General features: G+C 48.6%; 2 protein-coding genes across 2 annotated transcripts; one reads left to right on the top strand and one right to left on the bottom strand.

Moving 5' to 3' along the window:
* Positions 1 to 4,383: 4,383 nt before the first annotated feature.
* Positions 4,384 to 6,012, top strand: HOG1 (MAPK protein hog1; the record flags this gene model as incomplete). The annotated part of the gene is made up of 9 exons (XM_044821870.1): positions 4,384 to 4,439; positions 4,498 to 4,545; positions 4,611 to 4,740; positions 4,877 to 4,920; positions 4,996 to 5,095; positions 5,163 to 5,519; positions 5,568 to 5,646; positions 5,704 to 5,887; positions 5,937 to 6,012. The coding sequence occupies 9 exons, from the start codon at positions 4,384 to 4,386 to the stop codon at positions 6,010 to 6,012; spliced, it is 1,074 nt and encodes a 357-aa protein (XP_044683203.1).
* A 765-nt stretch (positions 6,013 to 6,777) lies between these two features.
* Positions 6,778 to 11,429, bottom strand: J7337_004169 (uncharacterized protein; the record flags this gene model as incomplete). The annotated part of the gene is made up of 3 exons (XM_044821869.1): positions 6,778 to 6,892; positions 6,949 to 7,847; positions 7,899 to 11,429. 3 exons carry the CDS (start codon positions 11,427 to 11,429, stop codon positions 6,778 to 6,780), a joined length of 4,545 nt encoding a protein of 1,514 aa, XP_044683202.1.
* Positions 11,430 to 12,853: the final 1,424 nt, after the last annotated feature.

The raw sequence follows: 12,853 nt of genomic DNA, 5'->3' as shown, positions 1-12,853 counted from the left end.
ATGAGACGTGGGGCAAGACACTCACGACGGAACGAGAGACAAGAGAAGGAATTGGGCAGACTGGTGACATATGATTGGCGGTGAAGAATGAATTCGACCTGCGAGACCATGACAAGAGTGGATAATGGATAGGCACTCCCCTTGATAACGAAACGCGCATGGCATATATTACTCCTCTAATCCTTGCCTTGAATGTGATTGCATCCTCTATAGACTTGTGTTGTTATTATGCGTGCTGGTTCTCCTAATATGTTGTTGGACCCGCTTAAGGAAGTCTATATCGGTAACGCGGATCGATGAGGAACATAAGGCTGAAGGTCGACGCTACGTTTCCAGGCAATGATTCGCCGCACATAATGGAAGTATACAAGGCGCCTTGACCCATGTCCCTGTGGGGTTCTAGAGAGACTGAGGAATCGATGCGAGGAATTTGTGGGGTAGTTAGGCAAGATATCTTAGATGATCTCTCAACCTTGCCCGGTTGCATACCTTATCCAATGCGAGCACTAGTCAAAGAAACCATGCTCACTCCCTGACCAAACGGAATAGCACTGCACCTACTGTATAGCCATGTAGAAAGATACAGCACATGTACATATAACTATGTCAAACGTAGGTTCAGGCAAACGGTGGTACCCTGAACTGGAATCGTGGGAGATGATGATGCCGACTAGACGAATTAGTAGCGGAACCCGAGTCCAGGCGGGTGATTGGTACCAAGCGATCGAATCGCTGCACTTAGCTGGACTGTAAAGATTCGGTACCAAATTTTTGGAATAGCCGGGGCGGGTATTCCCTTGCTCGGTTGTTTCTATGTGCTAAGATCCGCATCACAGGGCGGAAAAAATGCGCTGTAGAGAGTTTAACTCGACCCTGGACGCCGATCAAAAGATCTGGACCGAAGTGGCATGGCCGATCTGGGATGGCAAGAGGGTTGGTTCTGCTGGGTTAGGGGAGGATAGAATTTAGATCTTAGATGGGATCGGATAGAAGATGAAAGTGTGGATGGCATTGGGATTAGGAGAGGATCGACAGGGCACGCTCGTGTTGTGAAGTCAGGGTCAAGAGGCGATGAGGGAAGATCTGAGATTTACAGGATGGCAAGGGCCGTGGTTTACGATATCATAAGTTAGAAAACCCAGTGAATGAGAATAGCCTTCAGTTGGTTACTGGACGCGAGGAATTCAAGGAAGGTCAAGATGACACTGAGGCATATCATACTGAGACTTTACCGCAACAACGAAATGAGTAATTAAGAAGGGAGAGGAGCACTATGCCCGACCAAGCATATTGAGGCCGTAGCATGAATCGTTGACATAGACAACTACCAGTGCGAGATGTTGTTGATGGTAACCCTTGCCCTGAGGTGTGGGACTTTGGATTCTGGTACGACAAAGATGCAGTTGAACGCTCGAGGCTTTTGATATATGACGTAGAGAATCAAGAGACAGGCTTCTGAAAACCTGAACGATTAATCACAGCGTTGCAGCGCGTGATGAAAATTCCGAATTGATAGGTGCTGAATAGTTAGCAGGGTTAGGTAGTATGCAGTGGAGGTGAGGTGAACTTAGGCTTGGGCTTGTTCTGGAAATGGCTCCACTGAAGAGGCTAAGGTAGTCTTCGGGAGAATATTCGATCGTTCAGACGATTCCACGATGAGCAGACTAGGTCATTGAGCATGACAGATCGAGCCAGCAGGTACCGTTACTGTGCAAAATTGGTGTAGAGGTACCGGCCCATGGGAACGATCGGAGACTGGGGATGGGTCCTGGCGCCGTTTGAAGAAGAAAGACAGAGGCGTCCGAGCGCCAGGCCAGACCCCATGGATCCCGATGCATCTGCATCGGCCATCAGATTCAGGCGTGCGCTGTCAGAAAGCAGGGGTAAGCCAGTTGGAGGCTGAATTGACGTCATTTTGAGAAAACATGGCAGCCATGTGAATGGGGATTTTAAAAAGTTTCTGATGCAGGACAGGGTATGTATGCAAGAGACAAGGGGAAAGAGGAAAAATGAGGGGAAGGGTTTAAGCAATGATGATGAGTTGAAGTGGTAACATTTAACTGATAGGTAATATTTATCTGGCTACCTTACACATGGCTGAGGTTGGTGATGCCATAATGGGATGTTGCTGCAGGTGAAGATTGATACATGGCAGACTTGGCAGGGTCAGTTTGATAATGGATTGGATGCCAATGGTCGGGCTCAGCAGTATCTATCGTTGCACCCAATGTTTAGAAACCAAGAAAATACTCGATCTATATCACATCGTGCAGCGTATGCCGCCAAACCTGTAATAAAATCTCAACAACTCTACTCTCATGCCGGGCTGCACTTGGACAGATAAACCATCTACAGGCAAGAGTCATGCATGATTGCAAAATTCACAAGGACCCTGATTTGCATGGATTAGGAATCGATTCGAAAGGGCTCAAAGTGTCATCATGTCATACATCAAATTTTCAACTTTTCCATAAAAAACTCCATGTCCTGCCAGTATCTAGGTAGGCAGGTGTGTAGGTAGGTATGTGACTGTGTAAGCGCATAACCTTGATATCCACTACGACAGGAGAGATCTCGATCCCATTACGTGTCGCAAGGGTCTGAATAAGGGGAATCACTAAATCGGAGCACACAGATGCAAACCAAATAGACGGTGACAAGGAAGAGCTCCTCGCTCTGCCTACCTACGGAAGGAAGGTATAGGCATCTTAATCAAGCCTCTCGACGCCCTTAGTTTGGTAAGTGCCTACTTTCCAGGGTACAACTCCCCAGAGCTCTTGTCCCCCTAGCCCCCCTCACCCACCCCCCACCAAGAAACCAACCTACCGGCGGTCCTCCGTCCACATAATCCAATACCAACACCTCACTCTCACCTCGGCCGACCCAACGTCTTCTACGACCATGTATATATGTACATGTACCCTCCATCCCAGATGCTAACCTCTTATTCTTGTTGAAATTTCGTTTTCTCCTCCTCCCTTCGACCTTATTTCTCCCTCTCAACTCTTCTCTTTTCCCCTAGAACTGCTGCCACCTTCACGCAGCCTGCGACACGTCTTATAGTATCCTCTGCGGTGATCGACATTTGACCGATCCAGTAGGAAGATACCCGCATTCGAAACGAGCCTTCTAATCGACCACGCCTGGACCTGCAAAGAATAGGTAAGCCTCTTGTCGAGCAAATAGCCAATACCCCAGATTTCCTCACAACGTTTGGATCCTGCTTTCTTGTTGGCACCAGGCCATGACTCTGTTTCGTTCGGCCTCTGAAGTACTCAGGGCAAACTGTCTGATCATTGGGGCACGATGGCGTCAAAGGCACCTCACTATGGAGCTCAAAGTGTTTAGACCCCACTGCCGCAGTCTTGGAACGGACTTGGGGGGGGGGGGGGGGGGGGGGAGACTGCCTACAGGCGGTGTCAAACGCATGTGCTGTGCTGGGGAAAGCGCAGGTGATAGCGAACTGGGTACCAACTCTGAGGCTGCCACCGCTGCTGTTGGTGTCTGATCTACCCCCCCGAATAATCTCAGTGTCACTGCTGGTGCAGCTTGCCCCTCACTGAGGTACTTGCTCACGGGCCTGAGTAAGGTACACGGGACAGCCCAGTATTCGGAGCGTCTCCAACTGGTGGTCTACTTTCATGAGTCTTGTAGTGTCTCTTTCTGTGCTATTGTGAATTTGCCGAATACCGGCTCTTTCAGGTGGCAATCCATAAAAACTCACTAACTGGCTGACCTTTGTGCCATTTTATGGACTGTTGCTGACCTTGCGATCATTGATAGACAGACACGTTGCTCTTGCCTACGCATTTATTTACCTACCCCGCCATTCTGTACCTGTCAGCGGGCACTGAATACGATCAAAGGAAAAGACGGTTCAAGACAAAACAACGACGATCAGACAACCACTGCGTTACAAAGCCCATTGAGTGATACAGCAATCAGTCAATCAAACACGCTTATTGCTGCTCTATCCAAGGAGATCTCGCACGTCTCTTTCCGCCCCCGCTTGAGACGCTTTGCTCATCGACATCGAAACCTGCATCGCTTTTTTTTCAACTGGTACCCCGGTCACGGTCATCGTCTTTTGCTCGATCGTCGATTCACCATTCACCTGACCCATCATCGGTCCATCCCATTTCCATATCCAGCCGCCCATCCAATCCAATAACGAGATTACCTTTCTGTTCTTCACTTTATCTCGCTCCGCACCGCACGCCAGGCCCAACATATAGCTTTGACTACGATCTTTAGACGATTACGTCTGCGCCCCGCCCACCATCATCTTTACCTCATCTTGGTGTTCCTCGTTTTACAGCCAGGAAACCGACTACTTTTTCCTTCACCCTCAAACATATCGTCCAAAAGAATCACATATTCACCATGGCTGAGTTCGTACGCGCCCAGATCTTTGGCACCACATTCGAGATCACCTCTAGGTAAGCTTCATACATTTGAAGCTGACAACCATCGCATTACTGACCCAATTTCACTCAGATACTCCGATCTCCAGCCTGTTGGCATGGGAGCTTTTGGCCTCGTTTGGTATGCTCCCTTAGTTGTTCCTCCTGATCCTGCGCATCCGACTGACACGGTTCCCTTTGCAACAGCTCTGCCCGGGATCAACTTACCAACCAAAATGTCGCAGTCAAGAAGATCATGAAGCCTTTCAGCACACCTGTGCTCGCAAAGCGCACATACCGTGAGCTCAAGCTGCTCAAGCACCTCAAGCACGAAAACGTGAGTATCAGCCCCTACACAGCTCAATACCGTGTATCTTCGCTTTCAACGCGTCTCTTTTCGCTTGACCTGTCCTTAATGGTCCTTGCTATGAGCAATTGTAAGACTTCCGATGCTAATCCAAATTTGCTGCCAGGTCATTTCTCTCAGCGACATCTTTATTTCTCCTCTGGAAGATATGTGCGTTCCCAACCGCGGCCTGCGTTACCCCTCCCCCGCCTCGTTCCCCACGTTCTTGCGCTGACAGCTCTGTAGCTATTTTGTCACAGAGCTCCTCGGTACCGATCTTCACCGGTTATTGACATCGCGCCCGCTCGAGAAACAGTTCATCCAGTACTTCCTCTACCAGATTATGGTACGTATCAATGGCGTCTTGAAAAAATGGCTGCTACAGATCATTTGCTGACACGAGGGCCTTGCAGCGAGGTCTGAAGTACGTGCATTCGGCCGGCGTTGTCCACCGCGATCTCAAACCCAGCAATATCCTCGTCAACGAAAACTGTGATCTCAAGATTTGCGACTTTGGTCTTGCACGAATCCAGGACCCTCAGATGACTGGTTATGTCTCCACACGATACTACCGAGCCCCCGAAATCATGCTCACCTGGCAAAAATACGACGTCGAGGTTGATATTTGGAGTGCCGGTTGCATCTTTGCTGAGATGCTTGAAGGCAAACCTTTGTTCCCTGGAAAAGATCACGTCAACCAATTCTCTATCATCACTGAGCTACTCGGCACCCCTCCTGATGATGTTATCAATACCATCGCCAGCGAGAACGTGAGTTATAATGCCTAGCATTGTGTCTACAATTCTAACGACCACCAGACACTGCGGTTTGTGAAGTCACTGCCCAAACGTGAGCGACAGCCTCTTCGTAACAAGTTCAAGAATGCCGACGATTCGGGTATGAAATGACTACTCCGTTTGAACCCTGAGAGATCACCAATTGACAAATTACTAGCTATTGATCTGCTCGAGCGCATGCTTGTCTTCGACCCTAAGAAGCGAATAACTGCCACAGAGGCCCTCTCCCACGACTATCTTTCTCCCTACCACGACCCCACAGACGAGCCTGTGGCAGAGGAGAAGTTTGACTGGAGCTTCAACGACGCCGATCTGCCCGTTGATACTTGGAAGATCATGATGTTAGTGTGTTTCAAAACTCCATGCATCGAATATGCTAATACAGAACAGGTACTCAGAAATTCTTGATTACCATAACGTGGAAGCTGGAGTTACTAACATGGAGGAGCAATTCAACGGACAATAAATGGGAGATGTGGTTAATAACGGGAGAGGATGCTGCCAGTGCATAACGAACATGAGGAAGAAGCAGACCACGTCACAATGTCGATGATACCACGAAATCCAACGCATACGCCCATGATCCATATATCTTACCACAATCACACTACCCCGTGCCCGTATGAAAAGAAGATGCAGGAAGACACGACAAGACGTGAAAGGAGACGAACCGATGATATATCCATCGCAAGAAACAGGCATGTACATGCAAAATATACGAACGCACGTATGGCGTTGGGGAGACAGGGAAAGACTTGGCTTTGGTTTTGATTTTGGAATTGCAACAAGGTCCTTCATGAGGAAGATGTTTGATCGTCTTTGACAATGGAGGAACTTCGTTTTATTTTCACCCGTTTATTGCTGTCTAGCTCTCGCTTTTTCAATCACGCCTGCCTTTCTATTTGGTATCTGTTCAAGTAAGGATGCAGCGGGGTATGAAAATACACGACGCACAGGGCTTTTAGGTTACAAATGATTCTTTTGCTCATTTAGTTGGCTCCCGGCTGTGTGAGGAAATTATAGAGCTTGTGAATGGAACTTTTGTTAAAGAAGTTTCCCTTAGTCTTGACGAAACACTCATCCATAGATAAGTTACAAGGACGACGTACAGATGTCCCAGACGTATGTAAAATAATTCCCACTTTTGATCTCATTCATGCTCTGACGTGGTCATCTTGAGTATCCAGACATATCTATCTATCGCAAACAAGATGCTCCTCCGTTAAATGCCCTATTGGGAACTCTCCATCTCTAGCAAAGCCTGCAGGTCCTCCATTTCGCCGCTATGGTAGACCATGTCGTAGAACTGGCCTCTACCGTTAAACAAATTGCGAGGTGAGCCATACCTGGAGAGGATTGTCAGTTGCCCGTGTGAAAAGTACCAGAGTCAATGAGATCTTACTCAAGAACACGCCCCCCACTCATAACCACGACTGTATCATAATCAATGATTGTACGTAAACGATGCGCGATTGTTACCAAAGTCCGCCCTCCACCGACCGCTTCAAGTTCCCGCCGCAGGACGTTTTGAATACCTCGGTCTGTCTCATAATCCATGCTGGCCGTGGCTTCGTCAAGGAGCATCAGCTTGCTCTGGCGAATCAGCGCACGGCAGAGTGAAAGAACCTGCCGCTGACCATGAGAAAAGTTCTCACCGCGGGCGTCGACACATGTCGAAAGATTTATGCTATTGTTCTCGTCATCGCGAAATTGTGTATCGTTATCGCTGTCATCAGAAGTATGAGGAGAGAAGGATGCAATGCCTTTGCAGTTGTCCAAGGCCTTGTCGAGAATGTCTCTGGGAACTCGACCGCTAGGATCAAGGTTGGACTCCACTGTCCCGTTGAATAGGACAGCCTCTTGTGGTATGATTGTAAGGCTTTCTCGGAGGCGGTGCCGAGGAATCTTGGTAATGTCAATTCCATCGTATAAGATTTCACCAGAGACAACGTGTGTGAAGCGAAGGAGGGAAAGCACCAGCTGGAAATCGCAGTCGTTAGTATTACCCGAAAAGTGCTGTAAAAAGAGTGTAGATATACTGACAGTGCTTTTCCCTGAACCTGTCCTTCCTATGACAGCCACCCGCTCACCCGCTTTGAACTTGAGGTTTATACCGGTGAGAATGTCGGATCCGTCAGGATCGTACCGGATTGTCACGTTTCGAAACTCGATCTCGCCAGATCGAGGCCAGTTCTGGGGAATTACGTGGCAGGGTTCATCTGTGTATTCACCTTCCTCGGGATACGCCTTGTCTTCCTTTTCCTCAGGTTCCAACTTGACGTACTCCCTGACTCGGTGAAACTTGATACTTGGTCAGCAGGTACTTTGGCAGATGGTAACAAACACACTCACGCTCTGCATTTCAACTTCCAAATCATTCATCGCTCGAACAAGTAACAGAATCGTCTGGCTGAGTCCGTTGGCATTGGTGAGGGAGAATCCGACCAGCCCTGCAGCCACGACACCTGTCTGTGATACGGCAATTATACCTGCCGACAGACCGACGAGGGCTGTCACAAGATCCACGCGTACAGCAACCCAACGGTTAGCGTTGAAGCTGGCTTCGGCCGAAGCTGACCATGTACGCAGCCTGGCCGCCAACTCTTCTCGAAATCTTGACGACATACCACTCCTGGCCCGAATAACAGGAAGACCAGCCAATGTATCTGCAAACTGGGAGAAGACAGGCGACTGAGCAGAAGACGTTAGCCGTTTGATTACAACGGCAGTTCTAGTGTATGCTTCTCCTATAAGAACACCAAACAAGCACGTAAACAGTGCTGGTATCATGAAAACCGGCATTATGCTGCTGACAGCTCCAATGCGAAAGAGCATGAGAAGGACCGTATCAAGCATGATCCGTAGCATGGTGCTGATGGTACCGTCGAGTGACGCCATATCACTGGAGAAGCGGTTTGTGATGCGGCCAATGGGGATATGCTTGAACCATGAAAGGGAGACGTGCATGATGGCATGTATGAAATCGTTGTGTAATCTCTTTGCAGCGTTCCAAGCTCCCCATTCGAACATTATGATAGCCAAGCAGTAGCTACCAATTTCAAGGAACGTAAGGCCTGCAAAGATCCCCATATAATAAGGAATATCAATGTGAGCCTGGTGATTGTACGCTTCTACCCAGACAGAGAGCCACAAAAGACTGCTAAAGGTAAAGATGTTGGTGGCAAGTAAAAGTCCCAGGCAGACAGCAACAAAGACCGGATGCCCAAAGTAGCTCATGTATTGCAAGACTGGTGACCAAGTTAGCATCCCTTCACGACTGGGAAGGGAGTAGTACTGACAAGTCATACGGCCGACCTTTCCAGAAGCTTTCATTTCCTGATTGACCACATCCTTCAGGTGCTTTTCTTCAGGTGCTCGGTTAGCGTCGTTCAAGGTATCGCCATTTGGCTGTATTTCCTGAACTGTGTCGTGAAGTGCGTCCTCCTCAGCATCTCCTCCAAGGACCTGAGCGATAGCAATTGGTTTGCGAACAATACCAATTTGGGGCTCAGCCGACTCGATTTGACCCTTTTCCAACACAACAGAGAGATCGGCTTGTTCTGAAATCCAGGGAAGATTTGTCACAAGTACAGTTGTCCTCCCATTCAGAAGGTCGGAGCAAAAGCAGTGTCTCCAAACGCCAGCAGCTGTTTTTGCGTCCAGAGCAGCAAATATATCATCGAGTAACAGAAGTGGTGCTTTACAGTACAATGCTCTTGCAAGAGCAACTCGTGCTTTTTGCCCACCTGAAAGAGAAGTTCCGTTCTCTCCCACGATGGTCATATCCTTGGCTGGTAGATCCTTGAAATCCTCCCATAGGCAACATGCTTCGATGACGCGATCGTAGCGTGGCTTTTCCATTAGACTGCCAAATATAATATTGGCCTGTATGGTCTCGTTCTGCAACCATGAAGATTGAGAAGCGTACGCTATATCGTCTGGTCTGGTCACATTTCCACTCTCTAAGTAGGTCTCACCAAGGATAGACAGCAGCAGAGTTGTTTTGCCGCTGCCACTCGGGCCGCTAACGACATTAAGACCGCCTTGGGCAAAATCAAGCGTTATGCTGTTTAGGGTGAAACTGGCTGTCTTCGTCTTCCGGAACGTGGCATGATCAATGCGGAGGGGGCCAACGGGGTAATGAGGAATAGGAACTGTACTCTCAAAGTACTTGTCGAGTCGGGTCACTGACACCAACGCACTCGCGAAATTCCTGCCAAAGGCACTAGCCTGCATGATATTTCTTCGAACATTCTTGACAAGAAATATGGTCGTGAAAGCCGTTGCGGCATCAAGGCGACGCTTGGAGAGCCCCACGTGCAAGCCAAACATAACAAGTAAGGACAAGTAAGGAACAATCTGCATGACTTGGTTCAATGAAGCTTGAATCATTGAAGTCCTCCAAAGCTCCCTTTGTTCTTCGGAGCGCGCATTGATGATCTTTTCAGTGATAGGGTCCTCCCAGGCAAAGTACTTGATGGCGCGAAGGGACGCAAGATACTCTGTCACTAAAGACATGCGAGAATCCTGGGCTTTCCTGACTCGGCGCTGTGAGTAGAACATTAAGCGCCCAAGCCATATCGAAAGAGGTGTGGCCAAAAATAGAATCGCATTTCCTACCAGAGATGCCCAGCCCATCATTCTGTACATTCCGATGAGCGATATTATGGTACCGACGGGAGTACCAATGGTGGCCTGGATGATGTCTCTTGATCTATAGATTGCGTCTATATCGGAAGCCATGAGGTTAGCCAAACGTCCTGCTGATGTGGTCTTGGCAGCGGCCTGGCCGCTCATGCTCTTGAGTTTCGCGCCACCAGATTGTAGTTCAAAAGGATCCTCTTCCATCTCCATTGAGTCTAGAGCAGTGTAGTACAGCTCTTGAGTGAACGCAGATTTGATACGAACCACGAGTCTAGTTGATGTAAAGATGTACTGCTGGAAGGCAACGGAGCGGGATAGTGGGCCGATGAACATAAGGAACAGCCAAAGCCACGGCTTATAGATGGCACCGCTAGGATCAGCAAGATATTCGAGCAACTTGAACATGGCGAATGCGGCTATGTTTTCGACCGTGTATGAGGTGGCTACCCAAAACGACATGAGAAGCAATTCGCGCTTTTGGAATCTAAGAACAGTACGGAGTGTCTTTTTTGAGATTGAACGAGCTTCTTGTACACGTCGTAAGAGGTATATAGGTTCGTCATACCAGGCTAACTTTGGAATATCAGCCATATCAAGCTTCCGCTTCATACCCTTCCAGATGATTGGGGTCAGCCAGTCATAGGTACAGTAGTAAGTGAACCAACTGCAAGTTTCCTCGGGAGCTGGCTTATTCTGGTCGTAACCGGGGATACTGAGATCAACTTGCATTGGTGTCCATTCCCTGGGGGTAATGGCTGCAATGGCAGCTCCTGCTGCAAGAGCGATGATCCCACTGGAAGTACCGGCGTCGTGAAGGCATCTTGTGCCAGTCTGGATACAGGGCAAAGTGTGCCCTGCAATGAGAATGGTCAGAGTAGCCGGAAGGACAAAGTTGATTTGATGCAGTGCTACATGGCGCCACTCAAGATGGCTGAAGAGACGAGTGAGGCCAAGAATGAAGGCATATACAACAGACACGATGTTTATCCAATGTAGTCGATCTTGGATATAGGCAATTGTAATATATACAACAGCAGTAAGCCTTGCCATTTGTGAGGCAAGCTCATAGGGCCACCGAATTTTGGCAGCTTTAGATCGGCAACTAGATCCTTGTCGGCGAATTCGGTCTAAATGGTAGATGAGTTGCATGAATGACAGGAAAAGTACAACGGCTTGTGGTACCCCAGATTGGGCGAACTGTGACACATGATGGATCCACGAAATCTGGGACATGGACATGGTACTCTGATATGAGCTAGAATTCTTAGTAAACTCGATTCATCATATTGAGACAGTTCTTACCTAGTCAGAGAACAAGATTGAGGCACCATGATAGATTCGTTCCCTTGATAGGGGGAGAACTCTAGTCCGCCGAAGCGGTGGATTACGATATCCATCATGGTGATGCAGACATGAAGAATCTTGGGCTATGAAGGAAGAACAGGACAGAGCAGAGCAGAGCAGAGAATAGCAGAGCAGAGTAGAGTAGAAGCAAGAAATAAAGACTGATGCTTAAGTAAACACTGATCCACGACTCATCATCACGAATACACAAACAAAAGACGATGTTAGTGAAAGAGTCAAGATTTGGCTAGGTACGTTATCAATCCAAGTACTCCGTAGGAAGTCATGAATAACAATGAATGGTTATGGAGAGTGGGCTTTGCGCAAGTGGAGCGCCCCATGATGGCGTGGACGCCCGAATATCGGCATCAGGGGCGGAATCAGAGATCCAGGCGGGCAGGCGGGCAGGCAGGCAGAGCAGGCACAACTGGACTGGACGAACTGGACGTTAGCTGCTTTGGCGGGCGAACCTCAGACGTGTTCAGTGGGCAACGGACCTGAACGCCGCTCTCGCCAGCCGCCCGGCCCGTGGGGGTCTAACGCCTTTAGCTGAAAGCAGGGGCACCCATGAAGTAACAACACAACAGTCATTGGGGAGGACGGACAGGCATCCAAATGGCCCTGAAAGCCTAACTTTGACCGCCTCGCCATGCTACTGACCGGTTTCGGTTATCTTGCCCCCTCTGTTTCCTCATTGTCATAATAGTGAATACTGTAGATGACAGGTGAGGCAGAGCTGTGGTGGTGTGCTGTGGTGGCACTGCATCTTGTGAATGTTATAGACGGGTCATCTCCAGGTCCGTTGGCAAATTGTTGGCCCTGATTTCAAGCCCGTCTCGGTTGTGGCAGACAAAGAGGAGATGATCAACCTGATGCTTCCATAAAGCAATGGTGGCCAGAAACTCAATCCGATTGCTCGATACGTCGAATCACGGTTGTGCAGCGTGAAGGTTACCTTACTTGGTCCAAGTCTTCTCTGTATGAGACTACCTTATGAACTAGGTGGATCCTGTTTCCATACGTTGGCTTCAGCATATGCAGCTATGTGTTTTCTTTTTTTTTTCTTTTCTTTTTTTTCTTCTTCTTCTTTTAAACCACAGCGAACCGGCATCTACAAGTGATGAGTTGAGTCGACAAGCATGGTAAAAGTGAAAGGCAATCTCGTCGCCACACAAGCATTATTAAAGGAACTGCCCTGTTCTGTCCTGCTGCGAGAAGTGAGCTGCCGCCAGCCGCCAGCAGATGAGTATAACCAAGTGAATAGCGACACAGACACGGTGACCACCATAAAATGTAGCCGTAAAGCAAGATATCCAACT

This window comes from Fusarium musae, chromosome 3, assembly GCF_019915245.1.
Source record: "Fusarium musae strain F31 chromosome 3, whole genome shotgun sequence".
NCBI lineage: Eukaryota > Fungi > Ascomycota > Sordariomycetes > Hypocreales > Nectriaceae > Fusarium > Fusarium musae.
Note: the sequence above shows the minus strand (reverse complement) of the source record. Positions and strands in the feature narration are given on the sequence as shown.